Source organism: Lepidochelys olivacea (assembly GCF_965140295.1).
Source record: "Lepidochelys olivacea isolate rLepOli2 genome assembly, chromosome: 26".
In the NCBI taxonomy this organism is placed as follows: Eukaryota; Metazoa; Chordata; order Testudines; family Cheloniidae; genus Lepidochelys; species Lepidochelys olivacea.
In genome coordinates, this window is record NC_140436.1 from 155,565 (window position 1) to 181,414 (window position 25,850).

The 25,850-nt window shown below is 49.7% G+C and overlaps 1 protein-coding gene across 1 annotated transcript; it reads right to left on the reverse strand.

Annotated features, from left to right (window-relative positions):
- Window positions 1-1,156: 1,156 nt before the first annotated feature.
- On the reverse strand, window positions 1,157-22,583 carry AP3M2 (adaptor related protein complex 3 subunit mu 2). The gene is made up of 9 exons (XM_084615139.1): window positions 22,456-22,583; window positions 16,696-17,044; window positions 11,518-11,689; window positions 10,841-10,978; window positions 10,444-10,529; window positions 9,393-9,526; window positions 5,075-5,282; window positions 3,434-3,578; window positions 1,157-2,928 (listed from the first exon to the last, which is right to left on the reverse strand). The coding sequence occupies exons 2-9, from the start codon at window positions 16,966-16,968 to the stop codon at window positions 2,828-2,830; spliced, it is 1,257 nt and encodes a 418-aa protein (XP_084471265.1). The 5' UTR covers window positions 16,969-17,044; window positions 22,456-22,583; the 3' UTR covers window positions 1,157-2,827.
- Window positions 22,584-25,850: the final 3,267 nt, after the last annotated feature.

Genomic DNA, 25,850 nt, shown 5'->3' on the forward strand with positions numbered 1-25,850 from the left:
GAAGCCCATGGTGCCATCTTTAGTTGATTAAAAGACAACCTACCATTGGCAAGAGCATTTCCCTGACCTGTCACTGATCACATCCTATTCAACTTCATTTATCTCACCTTCAAAATCTTCCATTACTGTACCCTCTAGCACTTAACAGACCTTATTTCTCATTGCATCACTCCCATGCCTCATTATCGATGCTAGCCTCAATGCCATTTGTTCTCCTTCTCCTTTGAGCTTTCTTACCACTCTGCTATTGCCTCTGATGTATGGCTCACCCTTCACAGCCAAGACCCGTATCTCATTCAAACTCCTCAAGAACTTCCAGCCCCAATGCCTGCCAAAAGTTTGCCAGCTAGACATTTATTCTAATTAAAATACACCCCAAGTCCTTCTAAAGCCCCACCTTCCTTTCCTCCAACATGTCACTTCCTAGCCATCAGAGTAACCTCATTAATGTTTCCCACCCCTCTACTTGGTGCCTTGTTTGTCCCTATATTCTATATTAGCTTGTAAGCTCCCCATGCAGGTATTTATTTATTTAGATTAAGAACAACAAAAAAATGCCTATGCAAGGCTCTAGACATCCTAAAAAATCATTTACCATACAATACAATGAAATCCCAACCGCATTAAAGTAATTATTTCAACAGGAACATAGCCAGACAAGAAACCTACAGAACTCCTTTCCATTCCTTCATCATTTTGGGAAGCACACTCAGCTCTCTCCAAAAAACATATTAAATATATATCTTTTGCAGGATACCTGGACAGTCCAGGCAGCCTGCAAAAGACCCATCTGATAGCGTTTTTGTAGCGAGGTCACCAAATTCAAGATATCTTAGACCAAGGAAGGTGAATAAGATCTGGAGCCGCACTGAGAATAAGCTATCAGCCACATCCTGTCTTTTATAATGGAGGTATCATGTCTTCCGTTTTGGTAGGTGCACAGCACATCTTTGGGTGCCATTAGAAATAGTAATCCCAATAAATCAATTAATTTCAGCATGGTAACTTGCTGATTTGGGAATAATTTAGATTATTGATACACTGATCATCTCACTGGGGTCCCAATCACCTAAGATCCAGTTAGCATGATCTAACTTCAACCATGCATACCTTCTGCATCCCTTTTGAACCCCAGACAGAACACTGAACACACACAACGGGTAAAATTGACTTTTATTGATACCCTGGAAGAACTGTTACATTTGCACTGAGCATGCTCAGATCCTAGGCCACCCTGCAGTAGCATTCATATTAGCTGCACAGGAATCTAATTCCAAAATGAGGTAACAATCACCCATTACAAACATACATCACACACAGATCAGAGCAGAATGCATGTTATCCCACAGTGGGTGTCACTCCTCTTGGTCACATACACACAGGTTATGTGTGCTTGACTGCACAGCCAAGGAAGCTTTCTGGGTTATGTAGTCATATGCCCAGTAGACCACAGGTAAGTTCTGTTACCCCAGAAGAGCACATATGGCATTCAGTGGCTGAAGAGCACATCATGGGCAACATGGAGCAATATGCACACTGTCCATGTATACATTACTCTGTGCAGAGAGATGCAGCACAGGCTGGAATGGGAACAAATGCGGCATAGTCTCTCATAGGACAGATGACCCCAGAGGAATGACAAAAGAGGCTAAAGTCTATCGGCACAGTAGCAAAACAAGGCAGGGAGTGGAATCAAGTATAACAGCCAGGAACATCATAAACATACTAGGACATGGGACCTTAAACAAACACATCAGTGAGCAACAGAACCACCATAGCCATTGTTACAGATAAGGAGAGAGGCATCGCTCTCCCCTACGCTTTGCCAGGACAGAGCCTATCCTCTTCATTTAGCAGCCATAAGGGTTGCCATCATACGTCACTTCACACAGATGCTTAAATAATTATATATACAACTGTCCCACCTCCCCCAACAAGGGAACCAAGAGAACACTCCCCCGCCCCCCAAAATACTGAATAGAGAAGAGAAGCAGGGTCTCACGACAGTAAGCATGTTCAGATACCCCCATCCTTCAGACATCACAAGGTAATCCCTGCTCCAGTCAGCTCTTGGCAGGGCATAAGGCTAGGTTTAGTTGGGAATTTCCAGTCTCTCCTCAGAGGCTCAAGTTATGTAATGATCAAGAGAGCTCTGTGTAGCAAGAGATAACCAGATTCACTCTTCCAACTTCCTCCCTGCTCCCCTTGTGAACCTTCTGAACAGGCTCCTGCTCCCTCCTTCCCACTTCTGGAAAGGAGATGCCTCCATTTCCCTTTGCCTCTCCAAAGAAATATTCCAACTGACCTCTTCTCACATGACTAATCCTATCTCTCCTTCCAGTTCTAACAAGAATCGCCAGTTAGGGAGAGGAGCAAATTCTAAACCATTAAATTTTGAGTCCAGCTTCTTTAACTGAACCTTGTTGATCTGCATAGAAATGCTAGCCAACCTAGCAATGCATGGTACGGGGCTCACAAGGGGAGAAGGCCTCCAGAGTGTCCTTTGCCAAGCAGGTTAAAGGTAGAAAGAACTGAGTTGACATATCGGAACCCACATCCCCGAGGAACTGGAACATTTCTCACATTTTTCCTTTGCCGCCACTTGAGAACTTAAGACTCAGCTAAAGTTGAGATGGTTTCAGGTCAGTCCTGTTCTTCCCTGTATATGCCATTGCCAATCCACCTGGGTACTGGCATCCCTGGAGGAACTAGAAAAAAGCAAGGGGGCAGCCCCATGGGGGTTGATAGCGGGCAGAGGCTGGATCCAACAACTGGGTACATAGGAAATGAGAAAATGCTTGTGGTTCTTGCCTCACTCTTGGGCTCTCTAAGTTCGGACTTGGAACTTGCCAGCCTTGGTCATGTATTTTATGCCCTTGAACGGTTTGTACTTCTCCCCATACATGTCCAGGCGATTTACCTTCAGCCCTAAAACAAATGAAAAGACAGTGAAACTTTGAGGGTTGGAGGAGAGCTGCAATACTGCCACAGATGGAGGGGAGAGGCCTTGAGAGAGCACAAAAGCTAGAAACAATGTGCAGGCAATACTGGAAAGCAGAAGGAAGGCAAAGGGACATAGACTGCTGGTCACCACCTGCCTCAACTTTGTTAACAGCATTGTTCATACGCGCTGTACACATCCCTAAAATGCTTTACAGAACTCTAGAGGGGGAGAGTAATTAAGGGGGGCACAGATAAGGGAAACACAGATGGGCTGTTTCGCACAGCAATCAGGAGAGACTGTATGAACAATCCCCTAAGCATACACCAGTGTGTAGTCCAACTACAGAGACTATTTTAGATGAAGAACCTAGTTATGACACTCACATGGCCCCATATGCATCCAGAAGCACATTCTGCATGTCAGACATATGTTCACCCAGTGCATGAAGTAGAACAGGACTGTCCAGGGTCCAGGCTGACAGCCACTTACCAGAGATAGCCAGCTGCTGAATTTTAAACTGAAGGTTGATGGTGGGATTCTCATCAGGTTTGGATGTGCCAGCTTGAAGGCTCATAGTTCCCTTCAGACTCGGCAGCTTCTGGGGGTTTATTTTCCCTACATCCCATGAGAGCAACTTCAAAGGACAGAAACAAGGTATTAAGATAGATGGATGAAATGATGATACCTTGTAAAGCAGTGGCTCAACCTTTCCAGACTATTGTACCCCTTTCGGGAGTCTGATTTGTCTTGCATACCCCAAATTTCATCTCACTTAAAAACGACTTGCTTACAAAATCAGACATAAAAATACAAAAGTGTCACAGCACACTATTACTGAAAAATTGCTTTCTTTCTCATTTTTACTATATAATTATGAATCAATTGGAATATAAATATGGTACTTACATTTCAGTGTATGTTATATAGAGCAATACGAACAAGTCATTATCCCTATGAAATTCTAGTTTGTACTGACTTTGCTAGTGGTTTTTAATGTAGCCTGTAGATGAGCTGATGTACCCCGAAGACCCCTGTGTACCCCCAGGGTACATGTACCACTGGTTGAGACTCACTCCTGTAAAGGACCATCCCAGTGAAGGTTTTAAGCAAAGATGCTTTCAGCCCATCCCAGTATTTGGTTCTTCACATTCAAGCCATGAAGAGGATTTAATGCTGCATAGTGAAACTGTGGTCTGATTAAAGGAGCGTGCCCCCCAGTGGCCAAGATTGGCACTGCCAGTGAGACTCCACCTCACTTTTACCCAGCTGGGGCATCAAATGTTCCCTGTAAAGGAATCTGGGCAAAGGGACCCAAAAAAACCAAACTAATAAAAATAAGTATATCCCCTTTGATAAGACCTTATGGCAAGGAAATTTTGTAATCACAGTTCAAGAGGCACATTCCTTTACACAGACCCATAGTCTGACCATGTAGCAATAAATCCTTCTTGTGGAGCATTACAATCCTTGTGGCACCTTAGAGACTAACCAATTTATTTGAGCAAAAGCTTTCGTGAGCTACAGCTCACTTCATCGGATGCATCTTATGCTCAAATAAATTGGTTAGTCTCTAAGGTACCACAAGTACTCCCCTTTTTTTTGCGAATACAGACTAACACGGCTGTTACTCTGAAACCTGTCATTACAATCCTTGTAACTTCTGTTCCCATCACCATGCAGGAGTGAGTGACCAAAAATCAGGTGTTTTACTGCAGGAGATAATCCCCATCTCCACTTCCATGATATTGCCCATCCCAATTCAGAGGGGGTTGGCTATTTGCTCAGGGCCCTGAGCTGATCAGTCTGCATCACAATGGGCAGAAGCGACTAGTTTTGGCACACTAGATAAGAATTCCTCTCAGTACAGGGCAGGGGGCTCTCTCCAGGTAGGGAAGGCTCTGCTAGGAGTGATGCTCAGCACCAAACAAGTGGAGACATTTCTTGAGACAAGGAGCTCCTCTCCAGATCTTAGGCCAAAACCCAGAGAAAGCAGTTTATGCAGTTTGGCCACTGTCGGAAGACAGGATACCGGGCTAGATGGACTTTTCATCTTATGTTATGTTCTTACCAAGAGAGTGACCCTTGTACATCAGGCTATAAGAAAAGTCCCACTGCATCCTTTTTTCTCACCTTTGTAACTGGATCAAAGGTGTGCATTCCCTGTGAGGGGGTGAGGCTCATGTTCAAGACCCCTTTTGGCATCTGGCTGGTGACCATCACCCCCTCTACAGTCTTTCCCATAGTCTGCTTGGGTCCCACTGTGATCTCAAAGCGTCCCAATGAGCTGCTGTCACGGAAACTGATGTTGTGTTTAACATAGACAGGAATTGCCACCAAGCTGAAACAAAAGGACAAGTTACTGCTATTGTAGCCTACCCCTCACCATGTTCTATTCCACCACCACCACCCAGGCGCTGCACAGCCCACACTACAAGACATTCCTTCTGCATAAGGAGGAAGGAAATGAGCGTGGTATGGTAGCTAAAGCCCAGACCAGGAAGTCAGGATACCATCTCAGCTCTGTTAACCATATCCTTTGGTAGGTCACAATCTTTCTGTATCACAGTTTTCCACTTCCTCACATTGCAGGTGTGTCAAGCATTAATTATTGTTTGGAACATGCTTTGGGGGTTGAGTGAAGGATGCTGGATTTTCTTGCAAAACGGAACCATGTCAGCAAGTTGCTCTAAGCAAAGGCAGCAGCACTGCCTTGGACTGTGTAAGTGTGGGCACCAATGATACTGCCAAGAATGACCTTGAGCGGATCACTGCAGACTACGCAGCTCTGGGAAGAAGGATAAAGGAGTCTGAAGCGCAAGTGGTGTTCTCGTCCATCCTCCCCGTGGAAGGAAAAGGCCAGGGTAGAGACCGTCGAATCGTGGAAGTCAACGAATGGCTACGCAGGTGGTGTCGGAGAGAAGGCTTTGGATTCTTTGACCATGGGATGGTGTTCCAAGAAGGAGGAGTGCTAGGCAGAGACGGGCTCCACCTAACAAAGAGAGGGAAGAGCATCTTCGCAAGCAGGCTGGCTAACCTAGTGAGGAGGGCTTTAAAATGGGTTCACCGGGGGAAGGAGACCAAAGCCCTTAGGTAAGTGGGATACCGGGAGGAAGCACGAGCAGGAGCGTGTGAGAGGGGAGGGCTCCTGCCTCATACTGAGAAAGAGGGGTGATCAGCGGGTTATCTCAAGTGCCTATACACAAATGCACAAAGCCTGGGAAACAAGCAGGGAGAACTGGAAGTCCTGGCACAGTCAAGGAATTATGATGTGATTGGAATAACAGAGACTTGGTGGGATAACTCACATGACTAGAGTACTGTCATGGATGGATATAAGCTGTTCAGGAAGGACAGGCAGGGCAGAAAAGGTGGGGGAGTTGCACTGTATGTAAGAGAGCAGTATGACACTGCAGAAAAACCTGAGAGTCTCTGGATTAAGTTTAGAAGTGTGAGTAACAAGGGTGATGTCGTGGTGGGAGTCTGCTATAGACCACCAGACCAGGGGGATGAGGCTTTCTTCCGGCAACTCGCAGAAGCTACTAGATCGCACGCCCTGGTTCTCATGGGAGACTTCAATCACCCTGATATCTGCTGGGAGAGCAATACAGCGGTGCACAGACAATCCAAGAAGTTTTTGGAAAGGGTAGGGGACAATTTCCTGATGCAAGTGCTGGAGGAACCAACTAGGGGCAGAGCTCTTCTTGACCTGCTGCTCACAAATCAGGAAGAATTAGTAGGGGAAGCTAAAGTGGATGGGAACCTGGGAGGCAGTGACCATGAGATGGTCGAGTTCAGGATCCTGACACAAGGAGGAAAGGAGAGCAGCAGAATACGGACCCTGGACTTCAGAAAAGCAGACTTTGACTCCCTCAGGAAACTGATGGGCAAGATCCCCTGGGACAATAACATGAGGGGGAAAGGAGTCCAGGAGAGCTGGCTTTATTTTAAAGAATCCTTATTGAGGTTACAGGGACAAACCATCCCGATGTGTAGAAAGAATAGTAAATATGGCAGGCGACCAGCTTGGCTTAACAGTGAAATCCTTGCTGATCTTAAACACAGAAAAGAAGCTTACAAGAAGTGGAAGATTGGACAAATGACCAGGGATGAGTATATAAATATTGCTTGGGCATGTAGGAATGAAATCAGGAAGGCTAAATCACACCTGGAGTTGCAGCTAGCAAGAGATGTTAAGAGTAACAAGAAGGGTTTCTTCAGATATGTTAGCAACAAGAAGAAAGTCAAGGAAAGTGTGGGCCCCTTACTGAATGAGGGTGGCAACCTAGTGACAGAGGATGTGGAAAAAGCTTATGTACTCAATACTTTTTTTGCCTCTGTCTTCACGAACAAGATCAGCTCCCAGACTACTGCACTGGGCAGCACAACATGGGGAGGAGGTACCAGCCCTTTGTGGAGAAAGAAGCAATTCGGGACTATTTAGAAAAGTTGGACGTGCACAAGTCTATGGGGCCGGATGCATTGCATCCGAGAGTGCTAAAGGAGTTGGCGGATGTGATTGCGGAGCCATTGGCCATTATCTTTGAAAACCTCATGGCGATCAGGGGAAGTCCTGGACGACTGGAAAAAGGCTAATGTAGTGCCCATCTTTAAAAAAGGGAAGGAGGAGGATCCTGGGAACTACAGGCCAGTCAGCCTCACCTCAGTCCTTGGAAAAATCATGGAGCAGGTCCTCAAGGAATCAATTCTGAAGCACTTAGAGGAGAGGAAAGTGATCAAGAACAGTCAGCATGGATTCACCAAGGGCAAGTCATGCCTGACTAATCTAATTGCCTTCTATGACAAGATACCTGGCTCTGTGGATGAGGGGAAAGCGGTGTACGCGTTGTTCCTTGACTTTAGCAAAGCTTTTGACACGGTCTCCCACAGTATTCTTGTCAGCAAGTTAAAGAAGTATGCGCTCGATGAATGCACTATAAGGTGGGTAGAAAGTTGGCTAGATTGTCGGGCTCAACGGGTAGCGATCAATGGCTCCATGTCTAGTTGGCAGCCGGTATCTAGCGGAGTGTCCCAAGGGTCGGTCCTGGGGCCGGCTTTGTTCAATATCTTCATAAATGATCTGGAGGATGGTGTGGATTGCACCCTCAGCAAGTTTGCGGATGACACTAAACTGGGAGGAGTGGTAGATACGCTGGAGGGTAGGGATAGGATACAGAAGGACCTAGACAAATTAGAGGATTGGGCCAAAAGAAATCTGATGAGGTTCAACAAGGACAACTGCAGAGTCCTGCACTTAGGACAGAAGAATCCAATGCACCGCTACAGACTGGGGACCGAATGGCTAGGCAGCAGTTCTGCAGAGAAGGACCTAGGGGTTATAGTGGATGAGAAGCTGGATATGAGTCATCAGTGTGCCCTTGTTGCCAAGAAGGCCAATGGCATTTTGGGATGTATAAGTAGGGGCATTGCCAGCAGATCGAGGGACATGATCGCTCCCCTCTATTCGACATTGGTGAGGCGTCATCTGGAGTACAGTGTCCAGTTTTGGACCCCACACTACAAGAAGGATGTGGAAAAATTGGAGAGAGTCCAGCGAAGGGCAACAAAAATGATTAGGGGTCTGGAACACATGACTTATGAGGAGAGGCTGAGGGAACTGGGATTGTTTAGTCTACGGAAGAGGAGAATGAGGGGGGATTTGATAGCTGCTTTTAACTATCTGAAAGGTGGATCCAAAGAGGATGGATCTAGACTATTCTCAGTGATAACAGATGACAGGACAAGGAGTAATGGTCTCAAGTTGCAGTGGGGGAGATTTAGGTTGGATATTAGGAAAAACTTTTTCACTAGGAGGGTGGTGAAACACTGGAATGCGTTACCTAGGGAGGTGGTGGAATCTCCTTCCTTAGAAGTTTTTAAGGTCAGGCTTGACAAAGCCCTAGCTGGGATGATTTAATTGGGGATCGGTCCTGCTTTGAGCAAGGGGTTGGACTAGATGACCTCCTGAGGTCCCTTCCAACCCTGATATTCTATGATTCTATGTGTTTGCGGCCTGAAACCATCATTTCTGCTCTTTTTTATACTGTGCAGATTTCAAGGTGCACTTTGCTCAACCAAGTCTAATAAATGGCTTCAGTGTCTACATTAAAACAGACACCAACATCATTGCATTATGCAATTATTTTACTTTATTTTAAGGAGCCTTGTTAGTGTAATGAACTAAAATAGACAGCAGACACTACGGCCTACTTTGTCCCAACTGTAGATTACACACCCGCCACTGGGATGTGAACAGAGTTGGCTTGCAGAACTGAACTGAAATTGCAAGGTTATTGCCTCAAAGAGTACAGAGTTTAAATTTAAAAAATAGCACTAGTTTTCCCAGTTTCTCACTCAGCAAAGGAAGCAAGTGATCCTTTTCTAGAGCAATGAGCAGGAAGGGACAAAAGTCCAGATTTTGAAAACCCTCAGTTCTAAATTCCCTACTTACTTCTGAGCACTGACATGATAGGAGAGCAATCGGAAATTTCCATCTGGTGGGATGAAAGAGAGGATCCGCTCTGATTCCCAGCGCTTGAATCGCACACATGGATGGAAGCTGACATCATCCAGTAACCGGGGATTCTGAAATAAGACTGAGTCAAGAAGTCCAAGAAACCAACAAAATTTGTGAAAAGGAATCTGTCCATGCTCTTTCCTCTAGCTCCTTTCCCGTGTCTCACCTCAAGCACCTGCCATGTGGCACACAATACAGTCTCCCATCAAACATGCCAAACCCATGAAAAAAAAAAAAACACAGAAATTGGATGTGGTTTTGGCTTAATTGGCTTGTGAGTTGCTTGTAGGCTAGTTTTTGACGTGTTGCTTGTTTTTTTTTTGATCGGCTCCCGGCAACCAGGGGCAAGGGGGGGAGAGAGTCAGGGGTGCACAGTGGGCCCACCATAGTCAGAGACTGCATGCCGTGGGGGATCTAGTCACATAGAGTGTTGGGGTTCTTAGGGCTTGTTTTGGCCTTGTTTTGAAATGGGATTAGCTTGATTTTTGGCTTATTGTGAAAGTCGGGGTGCTTATTTACTGCATGAAAGTTGGCAACTGTGTCTCCCATTCTGTTCTGTAGCTGTGTTAAGCTGTTTAATATTTGTGTAATAGGAGTACCTATCGCGGTAATTCTATCCTAGTGTATAAGAAGCCTATCTACTTAGTGATGTCAAACAACTATCCTGATGTGAACTCCTTACAGATGAGCCCTGGGAGAAAGCTGCCTTAGGCAATGCTACATCTTAGAGGTTAGTAACTGCTGTAGGTTACTTCTAACAACCACCACCCCTACACTCAAAACTGTAGATGTTTATAGAGATTTTTCATTATATGCATTCCTTCTTCCTTTCTCTACTTGGAATACCTGGAATCTGTCATAGCTAGACCTGCACCCTAGCAGCTGGTGGCACCTAGGATCCCAGTGAAGGCTATTTGATTAAAGAATACTGCACTTCTTCTATACAGTATCAAGAGGACCTATCACCCCTTTTCTTGAACTTTACCATGAAAGAGAGGGTGAGGTCTGGCATCCCAGTCAATTTAACACAGGCATCAATCACGCCTTGGATTTCAGCTGTAATTGTGGAACCTATAACAGGAAGTAAAACAAAACAGGTTATGGAAGGCAACTGTGGACCTGATTGAAATTCATCCTGGACAAGTGGGGAAGACTGCAACACAGCCTATTCAAACCCTATTCAGGTCTTACAGCTTGAATCCACTGACACTTTACAGAAATGTAAGACTAAACAGCACATCTGAGCTGTCAAAAGGTCAGAATGAGAACAGTTTCTAAAAGCTTCCAACACTCCTCCCTCCTCTAAGAAAAATACACATCCTCTCCCTCTAGGCACTCCCAGAGAAGGATATCTCAGCCTTAACTGGAAGGAATGCTCATACCTGATTTGTCAATGATTGCATCTATCTCCTCAATCACATCAAAATATGCCTCATTATTGGTGTATTTCACACCGGTCCGTCGCCATGGCACCACTGATAGCTGTCCAGTAGGGAGCTGGTCACCTACATTAGTGCTTCCTGGAAGAGTTAAGGAGATCAGGATGAACAGAAGCAGCTAGCAAAGCCCCAGAAAAAGCCCCCGACCTCACCCATATAGAACATTGATTTGTTCCTAAAGTCCTCCCTCTCATTATAGAAGAGCACAGTCACTCCAGTAAAGTCACTCTCCAATGACTCACAGTATGAATTCACCAAGCGTTACCTCTCCTGCCACCCCTCCCACTAACCCCTCATTTGAAAGCGGGAGGAACAGTCCACTTAGGAAACCAACCCTGGCCATAAAGTCATTTCATGGATCCGACTAGAGTGCTGGACAATCCATTGTGGGCAGATGACTTTTTAGGTAAAAGGAGATCCTATCTCTAATGTTAGAAACTGGACTGCCCCAATGCCAATATGCTAACATGGGCTCCCTTACAGCAACAGTTACGCTAGAGGTTAGGAGGATTTGGTCAGACTATCAACTTCTCCTCCTCCCTCCCCAGCATTTGGAATCACTTCAGTAGAAGGATCATCACAATGACTCAACCCCTTACCCACCCCTCACTCCCCTATACCTGTAATGGTATTGACAACAGTTCGCAAAATGGTGGGGGGTTTTATCAGCTCCTTCAGGATATTGGACTCAGTAGCCAATGGGAATCCATTGTCCAGCATCTCCTCCAGCACCTCATAAACCACCACAACATTGTCCTTGATCACTACCTCCGAGCAGACACCAAAATAATCCTGTATGAAACAGACACAATTACCCAGCTTCCCCACTAAGCATATTCACAAGAACAGCTGTGAATTTTAATGCTGCTAAAAGTGAGAGACCAATGGGTCTGATAATTAGCCAAGTATTAGAGCTTGTCTTCACTTGAAATGCTACAGCAGCACAGCTGCACCACTGTAGTTGTGCCACTTTATTCTTCAGTATAGACACTACCTACACCAACAGGAGGGGTTCTCCCATCACTGTACATAATCCACCTTCTCCAGAGGCAGTAGCTAGGTCGATGGAAGAATTATTTTGTTGACCCAGCACTGTCTACACCGGGAGTCAAGTCAGATTAACTACGGCACTCAGGAGTGTGGATTTTTCACACACTTAAGCAACATAGCTAGGTTGACCTAACTTTTTAGTGCAGACTAGGTCTTAGATATGCTGCTTTTCTCAAACATCCTAATCTTCACCTGCAGGACTCTGCAGTCCCACTGCTTGTGGAGAATAATCCCCTCTTGATGCACAGCTATTCCACTTAGTTTTGTTACTCACACTGCAAAACACATACAGTATTATTATACTGGTGTAAGTCACTTCAGTTTTTAAAGAAAGTTGTAAGTTATTTATACAACGTCTCTAGTATGGGGGAAGGCTAGGGGAGAGCTGGAAAACTACAGCAAGCTGATTTTGATGCTGTTTGTCTCTACCTGGTCGTGTTTTACAGGGAAATGCATTCACCAACTGACATTTCTAAAGTGCCTCCCTCCCACATTACTCTCAGTCTTTTCACCCCAATGCCCTTTCCGATTCTTATATACTGCCAACAAAACCCAAGGTAACTTGAATGGTCTGCTAACATTAGATCCTGAGAGCAAAAGTCTGGTATTCCACAATCTGTTGAAAAGCCTGAGAAGCAATTCTCTCCTTTTGAAGGGCAGAAACCCAGCACACAATCTTGAGAAGTGGGTAAAAGGAGAAACCTGTAGCATGAATAATAGAAGATCCCCAGCTCAGCATCTGCTTCAGTCTCTCGGACTCTCAGTGACAGTTGGTACAGCTTGGCTATGCTTCCTTCACTGTTTCTCACTTCCCACCCACACACGTATTTAACAGTATTACAATTTCTGGTCAGAGCATAACAAATCAGGCTGTAAGCCTATCAAATCTTACCAGTTTAGCAACTGGGATGGGAGATCTCCAACAAGGAAGTAGTGTTGGTGATTTAGCAGTTCCCTTTCATTCAGCACTAAATCAATGCCACAGCTTGATGCTAGGGGCTGTGCGTGGTTTAAGAAGTCATCTTTCAGTAAAACCAAGCTCCTGATCACGCGTGCTTATTAGAAATCCAGTGCATTTTACATAAAAGCAAGAGTGTTACTAAGCTATTTTGCCCAAATTCTGATGTGTGTAACTACATCCTGCCTACCTAATTCTACCCCACCCACAAATATCAACTGAAGAGATTATTCTTCTTTTCCTATCCTCAACTGTCACATAGTACCTGTGTGGTGTTAAGCAGCTAACATGTGCCATCCAAGAGACGGTTGCATATCAGTAGGGGTTAAGCCATTATACATGCTCATGCATATTTATTTTATCTATACACTGGCAATGCTTTAAACACAAAAGGATGATGCAAATGACAAGTATTATCATCTGTGAAGTTTGTGAAGCACTCTGGGATACTTTGTAATGAAAGGTACTACAAAATGTGAAAATATTGTGACAATATATTTGCCCTGGTGGTGTGTGTGTCTATCCAGGGCTCTTATACAGCTAGTATGCAGTGAAGTGCATCTGCACCTCTTTCTTGTTCTTTTCTCATTCTCCAGATTCTAAGTTTTCACTTAAAAAAAAAAATTCAGTGTCCAGCTACTATGGTTGTTGAGACAGTCTTGAAAATGCAATCTGAGTAACTAGTGCAATAGCCCTGAACATGCTTACACAATCTGTGTCAGCCAGCCTCCCAACCCAGGTTGTCAGACAGGGGCTTGGCACTACTGTGCTAAAAACAGATGTTGTAGGCATTGTAGCTCAGGCTGGAGCTTGGGCTCTGAAGCTTAGGGAGGGTAGTGGTCTTCACAGCCCAGCCTCAATGTGCTGTCAACACAGCTATTTTTAGTAGGCAGTACAAGTCCAGTGCAAGTCTCTCAACCTGGGTTGGACGGTGCTGCTGCAGGCTGTGTAGACTGAGGTACCCTTGAGATGTGTGAACTGCCTCATTCATCTGAATAGGCAATAACTCAGCCAGCCAATGATAACTTTGATACTTGAAATATTAACTATTTCACTGCTCATCAAAGCCTGTAAGGAAGAAGGGTGGGGAGGGGAGAGAGAATCATAGCATGACCATCTGAATAATGTACTGAGAGTGACTGCTCATTTTGGCACTGCTGTGAGCAAGCCTGAACAATACTGCCACTTCTCTCCAGCCCCCACAACCAAGAAGGAGCCAAGTCCAAAGAAGAGAGATCCCTAGCAGAGCCCCCAGAAGACAGCCAAGCTCAAGCAGCCTCCCGAGGCACATGAGCCTCATGAATGGGAAGCCAAACATGAAGAACCTAGCAGAACCCATGGGTGCATTCTCTGTCTGAGGGGAAGCCAAGCACAAGCCCAACAAGCATGAGCAATCATATTCTGAATAACCTGCACAATCTACTGTAAATAGCAACTCATAGACTCCAAGGCCAGAAGGGACGGCCATGATCAAGCAGTCTGACCTCCTGCACAACACAGGCCATAAGAACTTCCCCAAAATAATTCCCATAGCAGATCTTTTAGATAAACATCAAATCTTGATTTAAAAATGGTCAGTGAGGGAGAATCCACCACTATCCTTGGTAAATTGTTCCAATGGTGAATTACGCTGTTAAAAATGTACACCTTATTTCCAGTCTGAATTTGTCTAGCTTCAATTTCCAGCCATTGGATTATATTGTACCTTTCTCCGATAGACTAAAGAGCCTATTATCTAATATTTGTTCCCCAGGAAAATACTTATAAACTGTAATCAAGTCATCCGTAATCTTTTCTTTGTTAACCTAAGTAGACTGAGCTCTCTGACTCTATCATTATTATAAGTAGGGTGACCATATAGCAACTGTGAAAAAACGGGATGGGGTGAGGGGTAATAGGCGCCTATATAAGAAAAAGTCCCAAAAAATGGGACTGTCCCTATAAAAAAGGGACATCTGGTCACCCTAAATATAAGACATATTTTCTTATCTTTTAATCTTTCTCATGGCTCTTCTCCAAGCCCTCTCCAATTTATCTCCTCTGGGAAAGGCTTGGAAGAGTACCATCAAGTTTCATGCTCCACCTACCAGTCTGATCCCTGAATCTACCTAATTTCTATTCCCATTCCTCACCCACACCTCCCAAGTCTGAATTCACGTGTCTGACTATAGTGCTCAGAAGCAAAACATACATGATAAAGAAGTCTGACTAAAGGCTCCTATTTTCTCTCTGCTGCTGTAACTCTGGTCATGGGACACCTCAAATCCTGACCACAGGATTCAGAGCTTTGCAGGCAGAACATGATGTCTGCCTTCCTTCCCCAGATTGCCCGAGGATCCCACTACTACTGTACTCTGAATATTAACAACTCTCTGAGGCAACTCTAACATGACTCATCTTTCTGTGAAACAAGATTTGTACTTTAAATTCAGTACAGGAAACTCAGAGAAACCAAATCCAAAGATAACACTCAATTATCTGAAAGAAATACAGTTAGTCGTCCAAATTCCTTCTGAGGGAGAAAAGTCCAATCAGAACAAAATTAGATTCAAAAAAATCCCACAGGAAGCAGCTCCACTTTGGGATAAATGTATGGTACAGCCCATACAATGCCATAACCCTTGCAAATATAAGTTGATCCTGATGTCTTGTTTTTCTAGTTATGAGTGCAACTGCATCTTGACTGGGAATCACCTCGCTGCTGATCCAGTCCTGGTCTTCTCACGAGCAGAGTGACAATTATGGGACACAGACAAAAGAGGAAGCAAATTACTGGTAACTTAACAGAGTTCCTTTTTTTCTCCCTTTTGCTTTTTTAAAAAAAAAATTAAATATAACCATAATATCACAATCTTTCAGAACTTCTGTATGTTTCAGTCCTCCATACTCATTACTTCACTGCCACTATAATCGATAAAATAGAATGTCCTGGTGAAAAAGAAAAAATATTCAGTTACAAAGAAACTGACAAAGTCAGCTCCTTTAGGATCCAAGGCAGGATTTAAGTCCTAGATCTGCAAAGGTGAAAGGCTACTGAGTTAACTCTCAGCACTATCTAATACCCTTTCCCACCCTGCAGAAGACCCTGCAAACCCCAGAGTTGTTAATTATCATGTTAGGGTTATTTTGGAAATTTGTTTTATATGATCTTAAATGTCTATTTGTTTGCAGGTGAAATTCAAGTTCACTTTGATTTACTGTATTAAGCCGGAAATGGCTGAGGACTGACTAGGTGAAGCATCATCCATGCTCTGCTGTGAATCTCCAAAGTTGATATCAGCTAGTGTGTTTGAGCTAACAGTCCCCAGTTCTACATTTCAGGTGACAGGACGTTCTCAGAGGCAGGCTTTGGACTTGAAAGAGATCAAGCTTGTTGATTTTTAGGCCATTGTGTGAAACCCATCTCTTCTTACAGTCTTTTGACTTGGCAAGCGCATGAAGTGGGGTGCAACTGCACTGAAAGAGCTTTGCCTTTGCCTGAGTTCTTGCTGAAACAAAAAAGATCTGTTGTGTTAAATTGTGTACATGAATTCAAGGAATTGTAGTTGAGCACATTAAACAACTAAATGCTAGAGACCTAATTTATAAATCCACTTTTGTTGGTCTACACCAGCGAAGCACAGCATGTCATGCACAGAAAGGACACTGCTGCGAAAAAGCTCATTATGGCAGTTCCTGCTGAAAAACAGAGTATTGCTGTAGGACGATCTTTGCTATTATTATAAGACGGTGTATGCACAAATGATAGATAAATACGAAACATAATGACAAAATATCCTGCTTTTCTCACCTGGAAAGTGTCCACAACCCGATGTAAGAATTCAATGACAAATAGGGGCGGCACTTCTGTCTGAATCACTGCCACGAAAAAAATCTTATGACGATATACATTCAGGAGGTAGTGATGAGGTGTGGGGATCACAGGAGGTACATTTTCTGCCTCTGTAGCCCTCTCCTGTGCTTCAAAAAAGTAGTCACAAACAGAGCGGCTGACAACACTTTTCCAGTGCTTCTCCAGAAAAATATCCCCTGAGGAGTTAATCAGGAAGAGGCTGTGAATCATGGTTGAACCAAAGGAAGTCCAAGTGCTGGAAACACTTTGCCTACCCAATAGGACCCCGTTCTGCAGTAGTTTGATCCTAGAAAACAAAATGGCCCCTTCAAGAGTTGATCTTTGACGCTATTTAATTTTACAGAAAGTAACAACATGCACACACTTGAATTTTGTAATTAGACTGTGTGGAGGGAACATAGTCTTGTGTCTAAAGGAGTCAAGAGACCTCGATTCTGCTCCTGAGACCGTCTCTACACTACAAATGTTTTGCCAAGGTAACTATACCAGCAGACCCCCTAACGCAGATGCTACATATGCCACCAGGAATTTTTCTGTCAGCATAACCCAACACCTCTTTGAGTGATGACAGGCTTCAGAGTAGCAGCCGTGTTAGTCTGTATCCGCAAAAAGAAAAGGAGTACTTGTGGCACCTTAGAGACTAACCAATTTATTTGAGCATAAGCTTTCGTGACCTACAGCTCACTTCATCGGATGCATTCAGTGGAAAATACAGTGGGGAGATTTATATACACAGAGAACATGAAACAATGGGTGTTACCATGCACACTGTAACGAGAGTGATCAAGTAAGGTGAGCTATTACCAGCAGGAGAGCGGCGGGGGTGGGGGGAGAGAACCTTTTGTAGTGATAATCAAGGTAGGCCATTTCCAACAGTTGACAAGAACATGTGAGGAACAGTGTGGGGGGAGGGGGGGAGGAGGAATAAACTTGGGGAAATAGTTTTACTTTGTGTAATGACCCATCCACTCCCAGTCTCTATTCAAGTCTAAGTTAATTGTATGCAGTTTGCAAATTAATTCCAATTCAGCAGTCTCTTGTTGGAGTCTGTTTTTGAAGTTTTTTTGCTGAAGAATTGCCACTTTTAGGTCTGTAATCGAGTGACCAAAGAGATTGAAGTGTTCTCCGACTGGTTTTTGAATTTGTTAGTCTCCAAGGTGCCACAAGTACCCCTTTTCTTTGAGTGATGTTAACCGTGCTGACAGGAGCACTCTTCTGTTGGCATACACTGTATCTGCATTGATACTGGAGTTTTGCCAGCACAGCTAAGTGGGCTGTGTGCGGTTTTTTACATCCCTAACCAACAAACCTTCATACCAGAGAATTGGCCTAATTGTGCCACTGACTTGTTGGGTGATACTGAGAAAGCCACTTTCCCTCTATACCTCAGTTTCCTCCAGCTTTAAGACAGAGATAATGACATCACCCCAACACTGTAAAACATGTTGTGGCCCTGGATGGAGAGATTCTGTACAAGCCTGTGCATTCCCTATGTAGCCTCCTCCCATTTGGTCAACACCAAGTCACAGGGGGTGGCTGTCTGGGGCCATGTTTTTTTGTTTTTGTTTTTTTTAAAAACCATAATTTCCTCCAGGAGCTCTCTCCCGCCCTATGTGGTACCATCACTCACTGCAGCTAAGCTACAGGTAGCCCTCAGTGGGGGCCACAGGTCTGTGGCGTGACCGCTGTGAGAGCCGGGGGGGGGGGCTGTGGCGTGGCCGCTGTGACAGCTGAGGGGGCGGGGCTGTGGCGTGGCCGTTGTGACAGCCGAGGGGGCGGGGCTGTGCCCTCGGGGGGGGGGCAGTGGCGTGGCCGTTGTGACAGCTGAGGGAGGGGGGCTGTGCCCTCGGGGGGGGGGCTGTGGCGTGGCCGTTGTGACAGCCGAGGGAGGGGGGCTGTGCCCTCAGGGGGGGGGCTGTGGCGTGGCCGCTGTGACAGCCGGGGGGGGCTGTACCCTCGGGGGGGGGGGCTGTGGCGTGGCCGTTGTGACAGCCGAGGGAGGGGGGCTGTGCCCTCGGGGGGGGGGGCTGTGGCGTGGCCGTTGTGACAGCCGAGGGAGGGGGGCTGTGCCCTCGGGGGGGGGCTGTGGCGTGGCCGTTGTGACAGCCGAGGGAGGGGGGCTGTGCCCTCGGGGGGGGGGCTGTGGCGTGGCCGTTGTGACAGCCGGGGGAGGGGGGCTGTGCCCTCGGGGGGGGGGGCTGTGGCGTGGCCGCTGTGAGAGCCGGGGGAGGGGGGCTGTGCCCTCGGGGGGGGGGGGCTGTGGCGTGGCCGTTGTGACAGCCGGGGGAGGGGGGCTGTGCCCTCGGGGGGGGGGCTGTGGCGTGGCCGCTGTGACAGCCGGGGGGGGGCTGTGCCCTCGGGGGGGGGGCTGTGGCGTGGCCGCTGTGACAGCCGGGGGGGGCTGTGGCGTGGCTGTTGTGACAGCCGGGGGGGGGGGCTGTGCCCTCGGGGGGGGTGTTGTGGTATGGCCGTTGTGACAGCCGGGGGGGGGCTGTACCCTCGGGGGGGGGGCTGTGGCGTGGCCGTTGTGACAGCCGAGGGAGGGGGGCTGTGCCCTCGGGGGGGGGGGGCTGTGGCGTGGCCGCTGTGACAGCCGAGGGGGGGGGACAGTGCCCTCGGGGGGAGGGTGTTGTGGTATGGCCACTGTGCCCTCGGGGGGGGGGCTGTGGCGTGGCCGCTGTGACAGCCGGGGGAGGGGGGCTGTGCCCTCGGGGGGGGGGGCTGTGGCGTGGCCGTTGTGACAGCCGAGGGAGGGGGGCTGTGCCCTCGGGGGGGGGCTGTGGCGTGGCCGTTGTGACAGCCGAGGGAGAGGGGCTGTGCCCTCGGGGGGGGGGCTGTGGCGTGGCCGCTGTGACAGCCGAGGGAGGGGGGCTGTGCCCTCGGGGGGGGGCTGTGGCGTGGCCGCTGTGACAGCCGAGGGAGGGGGGCTGTGCCCTCGGGGGGAGGGTGTTGTGGTATGGCCGCTGTGCCCTCGGGGGGGGGGGGGCTGTGGCGTGGCCGCTGTGACAGCCGGGGGGGGCTGTGGCGTGGCTGTTGTGACAGCCGGGGGAGGGGGGCTGTGCCCTCGGGGGGGGTGTTGTGGTATGACCGTTGTGACAGCCGGGGGGGGCTGTACCCTCGGGGGGGGGCCTGTGGCGTGGCCGTTGTGACAGCCGAGGGGGGGGACAGTGCCCTCGGGGGGAGGGTGTTGTGGTATGGCCGCTGTGCCCTCGGGGGGGGGGGCTGTGGCGTGGCCGCTGTGACAGCCGGGGGAGGGGGGCTGTGCCCTCGGGGGGGGGCTGTGTCGTGGCCGCTGTGACAGCCGGGGGGGGGGCTGTGCCCTCGGGGGGGGGTGTTGTGGTATGGCCGTTGTGACAGCCGGGGGGGGCTGTACCCTCGGGGGGGGGGCTGTGGCGTGGCCGTTGTGACAGCCGAGGGAGGGGGGCTGTGCCCTCGGGGGGGGGGGCTGTGGCGTGGCCGCTGTGACAGCCGAGGGGGGGGGGGGCTGTGGCGTGGCCGCTGTGACAGCCGAGGGGGGGGGGGGGCTGTGGCGTGGCTGTTGTGACAGCCGGGGGAGGGGGGCTGTGCCCTCGGGGGGGGTGTTGTGGTATGGCCGTTGTGACAGCCGGGGGGGGCTGTACCCTCGGGGGGGGGGGCTGTGGCGTGGCCGTTGTGACAGCCGAGGGGGGGGGACAGTGCCCTCGGGGGGAGGGTGTTGTGGTATGGCCGCTGTGCCCTCGGGGGGGGGGGGGGGCTGTGGCGTGGCCGCTGTGACAGCCGGGGGGGGCTGTGGCGTGGCCGTTGTGACAGCCGGGGGAGGGGGGCTGTGCCCTCGGGGGGGGGGGGCTGTGGCGTGGCCGTTGTGACAGCCGAGGGGGGGGGACAGTGCCCTCGGGGGGAGGGTGTTGTGGTATGGCCGCTGTGCCCTCGGGGGGGGGGCTGTGGCGTGGCCGCTGTGACAGCCGGGGGGGGCTGTGGCGTGGCCGTTGTGACAGCCGGGGGAGGGGGGCTGTGCCCTCGGGGGGGGGCTGTGGCGTGGCCGCTGTGACAGCCGAGGGAGGGGGGCTGTGCCCTCGGGGGGGGGGGCTGTGGCGTGGCCGTTGTGACAGCCGAGGGGGGGGGACAGTGCCCTCGGGGGGAGGGTGTTGTGGTATGGCCGCTGTGACAGCCGGGGGGGGCTGTGGCGTGGCCGTTGTGACAGCCGGGGGGGGGGGGACAGTGCCCTCGGGGGGGGGGGGCTGTGGCGTGGCCGTTGTGACAGCCGAGGGAGGGGGGCTGTGCCCTCGGGGGGGGGGGCTGTGGCGTGGCCGTTGTGACAGCCGAGGGAGGGGGGCTGTGCCCTCGGGGGGGGGGGCTGTGGCGTGGCCGCTGTGACAGCCGGGGGGGGGCTGTGGCGTGGCCGTTGTGACAGCCGGGGGGGGCTGTGCCCTCGGGGGGGGGCTGTGGCGTGGCCGTTGTGACAGCCGAGGGGGGGGGACAGTGCCCTCGGGGGGAGGGTGTTGTGGTATGGCCGCTGTGCCCTCGGGGGGGGGGCTGTGGCGTGGCCGTTGTGACAGCCGAGGGGGGGGGACAGTGCCCTCGGGGGGAGGGTGTTGTGGTATGGCCGCTGTGCCCTCGGGGGGGGGGCTGTGGCGTGGCTGTTGTGACAGCCGAGGGGGGGGGACAGTGCCCTCGGGGGGAGGGTGTTGTGGTATGGCCGCTGTGCCCTCGGGGGGGGGGCTGTGGCGTGGCCGCTGTGACAGCCGAGGGGGGGGGACAGTGCCCTCGGGGGGGGGGGGGCTGTGGTATGGCCGCTGTGCCCTCGGGGGGGGGGGCTGTGGCGTGGCCGTTGTGACAGCCGAGGGAGGGGGGCTGTGCCCTCGGGGGGGGGCTGTGGCGTGGCCGCTGTGACAGCCGAGGGAGGGGGACAGTGCCCTCGGGGGGAGGGTGTTGTGGTATGGCCGCTGTGCCCTCGGGGGGGGGGGGCTGTGGCGTGGCCGCTGTGACAGCCGAGGGGGGGGGACAGTGCCCTCGGGGGGAGGGTGTTGTGGTATGGCCGCTGTGCCCTCGGGGGGGGGCTGTGGCGTGGCTGTTGTGACAGCCGAGGGGGGGGGACAGTGCCCTCGGGGGGAGGGTGTTGTGGTATGGCCGCTGTGCCCTCGGAGGGGGGGCTGTGGCGTGGCTGTTGTGACAGCCGGGGGGGGGGGACAGTGCCCTCGGGGGGAGGGTGTTGTGGTATGGCCGCTGTGCCCTCGGGGGGGGGCTGTGGCGTGGCTGTTGTGACAGCCGAGGGGGGGGGACAGTGCCCTCGGGGGGAGGGTGTTGTGGTATGGCCGCTGTGCCCTCGGAGGGGGGGCTGTGGCGTGGCCGCTGTGACAGCCGAGGGGGGGGGACAGTGCCCTCGGGGGGAGGGTGTTGTGGTATGGCCGCTGTGCCCTCGGGGGGGGGCTGTGGCGTGGCTGTTGTGACAGCCGAGGGGGGGGGACAGTGCCCTCGGGGGGAGGGTGTTGTGGTATGGCCGCTGTGCCCTCGGGGGGGGGGCTGTGGCGTGGCTGTTGTGACAGCCGAGGGGGGGGGACAGTGCCCTCGGGGGGAGGGTGTTGTGGTATGGCCGCTGTGCCCTCGGAGGGGGGGCTGTGGCGTGGCTGTTGTGACAGCCGGGGGGGGGGACCCCCTGCAGCCTCCGGGACTCGGCGGGGGAGGGCGCTAGGGACCAGGAGCCCGCAGGGCGCCACTCACCTCCCAGGCCCGTCCGGCTCCCACCACGTCCGAACGCTCCCCTCGCCTTGGCGGCGACAGTCCCCTCGGCAGCCCAGCCAACCCCAGCCCCGGAGAATGGCCGCGGCAACACTCGGCCACCCGCGACGCGCCCGGGTCGGTGACGCCCCGAGGCCTCTGATTGGGTGACTTGTGCCCCAATTTACGACTGATAGGTTGCGAAAGGGCAAATTGCTTACGACAAGAACGACGTTAGTGCACTGGCCTCTGATTGGTGTAGGCCCACGGCAGTGAGCTATGATTGGTGCAAACTCTAGGACGGCCCCAGCAACGCCCCGCCCCCTGGCTCAAAGTGGCGGGAGTCCGCCAGGCAGACAGAGGGCACGCGCGAGAGTGAGCGACCGCGTGCTCTGGGTCCTGCTGCACAAAGAGAGCGTTTCCCCCGGACCTCCGCTGTCCCAGTCCGCCCCCTCCCGGCCCTGGGCGTAATGCGGGAGCCAGCTGCGCTCACCCGCTCTTCCTTGCCTTTCTGCACCAGTGGTTTGGGCTGCGCCCTCCCTGCTCAGAGCGGAGCTCTGCCCCACTGCCAGCCAGCACCTGCCAACAGAGTGCCCCCTCCTGGCTGTAGGGGCGCAGGCCAGCTCTCCCCAGGGGCGCACAGAGCCCAGGGCAGGTACAGAACAATGCACTGCAGCCCAATCAGGCCTCTGGACAGGCGTGCCAACCAAGCAAGCACAGCTCACACAGCCAGAGATGAACAGGCATTCCGCAAGGGTGACCAGATGTCCTGATTTTACAGGGATAATCACGATACTTGGGGCTTTGTTCTATTACCCCCTCATCCATGTCCTGATTCTTCACACTTGTTATCTGATCACCCTACATTCAGCATCACTCAGTGTGGCCAACTCCAAGTGCTCAACAGTCACAAGTCAACTCCCACCCTCAAACCATTTTTTTAAAGTGGGTGCTTTTTCTTCACCTCATTTCTGAGCCTTCTGCAGGTGCTCAGCTCCTGGTTTCAGATTTCTCTCTGTAAGCAGGAGGTCTGGAAACTTCAATTTTTTTCTAGAGGTAAATGAAAACCAAGATTCTCATATAGTCATAGCCCTCCAGTAGCGGGGTTTTAAGAAAAAATATCACAAGCGTCAGTAACAATGGATTCACTATAGTACCCAAAGGGCTGAGTCATGTATCCTAGCCCTATGGTGCTGGATGCTATAATCACCCGAAGAAGAGCACTGTGTAGCTCAAAAGCTTGTGTCTCTCATTAACAAGTTGGTCCAATAAAAGATATTACCTCACCCAACTTGTCTCTCTAATAATCACATGTAATAAGTGACAGCCTCGGCCCCAAAAAGCTTACAGTCTTGGTTAGTGAAAACATGCAACAGCTGGAGAGGTTGCACGGAAATAACCTCACCTTGTTCTGGTTATCAGTCTATCTCTCCTGGTAGGCGTGGGCAGCTCAGACATAAGAGCAGCACAATGAGAAAGAAACCCAGTAACAAACTCATAGCGGAACACACAAACTAACTGACTCCCTTCCTCTCACCCCCATTTCTCTCTGTGGGTGTCTGGCTGGCCAGCTGGTTGTTCCCACCACTCCCATGCTATATCTCTTCTAGTTCCACATTGTCTAGGCCTTGTTTTCTCCTGTTATGCTTGGATCTGGAGAGCGCTCCCCAGAAGTGTTTCCTCCTGCTCATGGAATATGGCAGATGCTGTCCCATTAACACTGACAAGAACATCTGTTGCTCCACACTCAGATCTGGGAAGAGAAACATGCTGTTGCTTTCGGACAGGATGTCCTGTTGCTCCAATTTTAGCAGCCCGTCTCTGTTCCTTCATCAAAAGCTAAAATAAAAGCACCTCCATTCTTTCCAGTGTCAGTGTTTCCTCCCATCCATATTCTGAAATATCTCACCACAAATATAGTTTTTTTCTCAGTATAAGTTTTCTGCAGTCATGATTAAGGCTAAGATTTTATCATGAATATTTTCTGTAAAAGTCAGGGACAGGTCACGGGCTTCTGTGAAATTTTCTTTATTGCCTGTGGCCTGTCCCTGACTTTTACTAAAAATATCCATGATATAATGGGAAGGGCTGGGCAGCTGTCGGGTGGCTGGGAGCTACAGGGGCCCCCACCACCCAGGTCCCCCTGCCACCGGTGGCAGTGGGGAGCTGCTGGAGTCCCCCTGCTGCCAGTGTGGTGAGGAGCTGCTGGGGTCCCCCTGCCCCTCCACAGCGGTGGGGAGCTGCGGGGATTGAAACAAAAAGAATCCTGACAATGGTATTGGTATTAGTAGAAATTTAAATAATAATTAGAAAAGGCAAACATGTTCAATAAATATTTCTGTTCTGTATTTGGGGAAAAACAGATGATATAGTCTCATCCTATGATGATGATAACATTCTTTCCATTCCACTAATATCTCTGGAAAATACTAAAAAGAAGCTACTCAAGTCAGACATTTTAAAATCAGCAGGTCTAAATAACTTGCATTCAAGAGTTTTAAAAGAGTTGGCCCGGGAGTTCACTGGACCGTTAATATTGATTTTCAATGAGTCTTGGAGCACTGGGGAACTTTCAGAAGGATGAGAAGGAAGCTAAAGTTGAGCCAGTTTTTAAAAAGAATAAATGGGATGACATGAATAATTAGGCCTGTCAGCCTGACGACATTTCTGGGCAAGATAATGGAGCAGTTGATACAAAACTCAATTAATACAGAATTAAAGGAGGGTTCTGTAATTAATGCAAATCAACATGGGTTTAAGGAAAATGTAGCCTATCAAGCTAACTTGATTTTTTTTAATGAGATTACAAGTTTGGTTGATAAAACTAATAGTGTTGGTGTAATATAGTCAGACTTCTGTAAAGTGTTTGTCTTGGTACCACATGACATTTTGATTAAAAAACTTAGAATGATAAAAAATTAACATGGCACACATTAAATGGATCAAAAACTGGTCAACTGATAGGTCTCCAAATGTAATTGTAAATGGGGAGTCAAAATCAATGGGTGCTTTTCCACTGCGGTCCCACTGGGATCGGTTTTTGATCCTACTCCATTTAACATTTTTATCATCACTGATAAAGCTTGCACATGACTCTAAAATGTTGGGAGCGGGCAGGCCTCTGATTCAGAGTGATCTGGATCGCTTGATAAACAGGGGGCAGACATGTAATGTGCATTTTAATATGGCGAAATGTGTGTGTCTATATCTAGGAACAAAGAAGATAGGCCATACCTACAGAATGGGAGATTATACCCTGGAAAGCAGTAACTCTGAAAAAGATTTGGGGGTCACGGTGGATAATCAGCTGAACATAAGCTCCCAGTGCGACACTATGGTTAAAAGGGTTAATGTGATCCTTGGATACATAACACAGGGAAATCTTGAGTAGGAGAAAA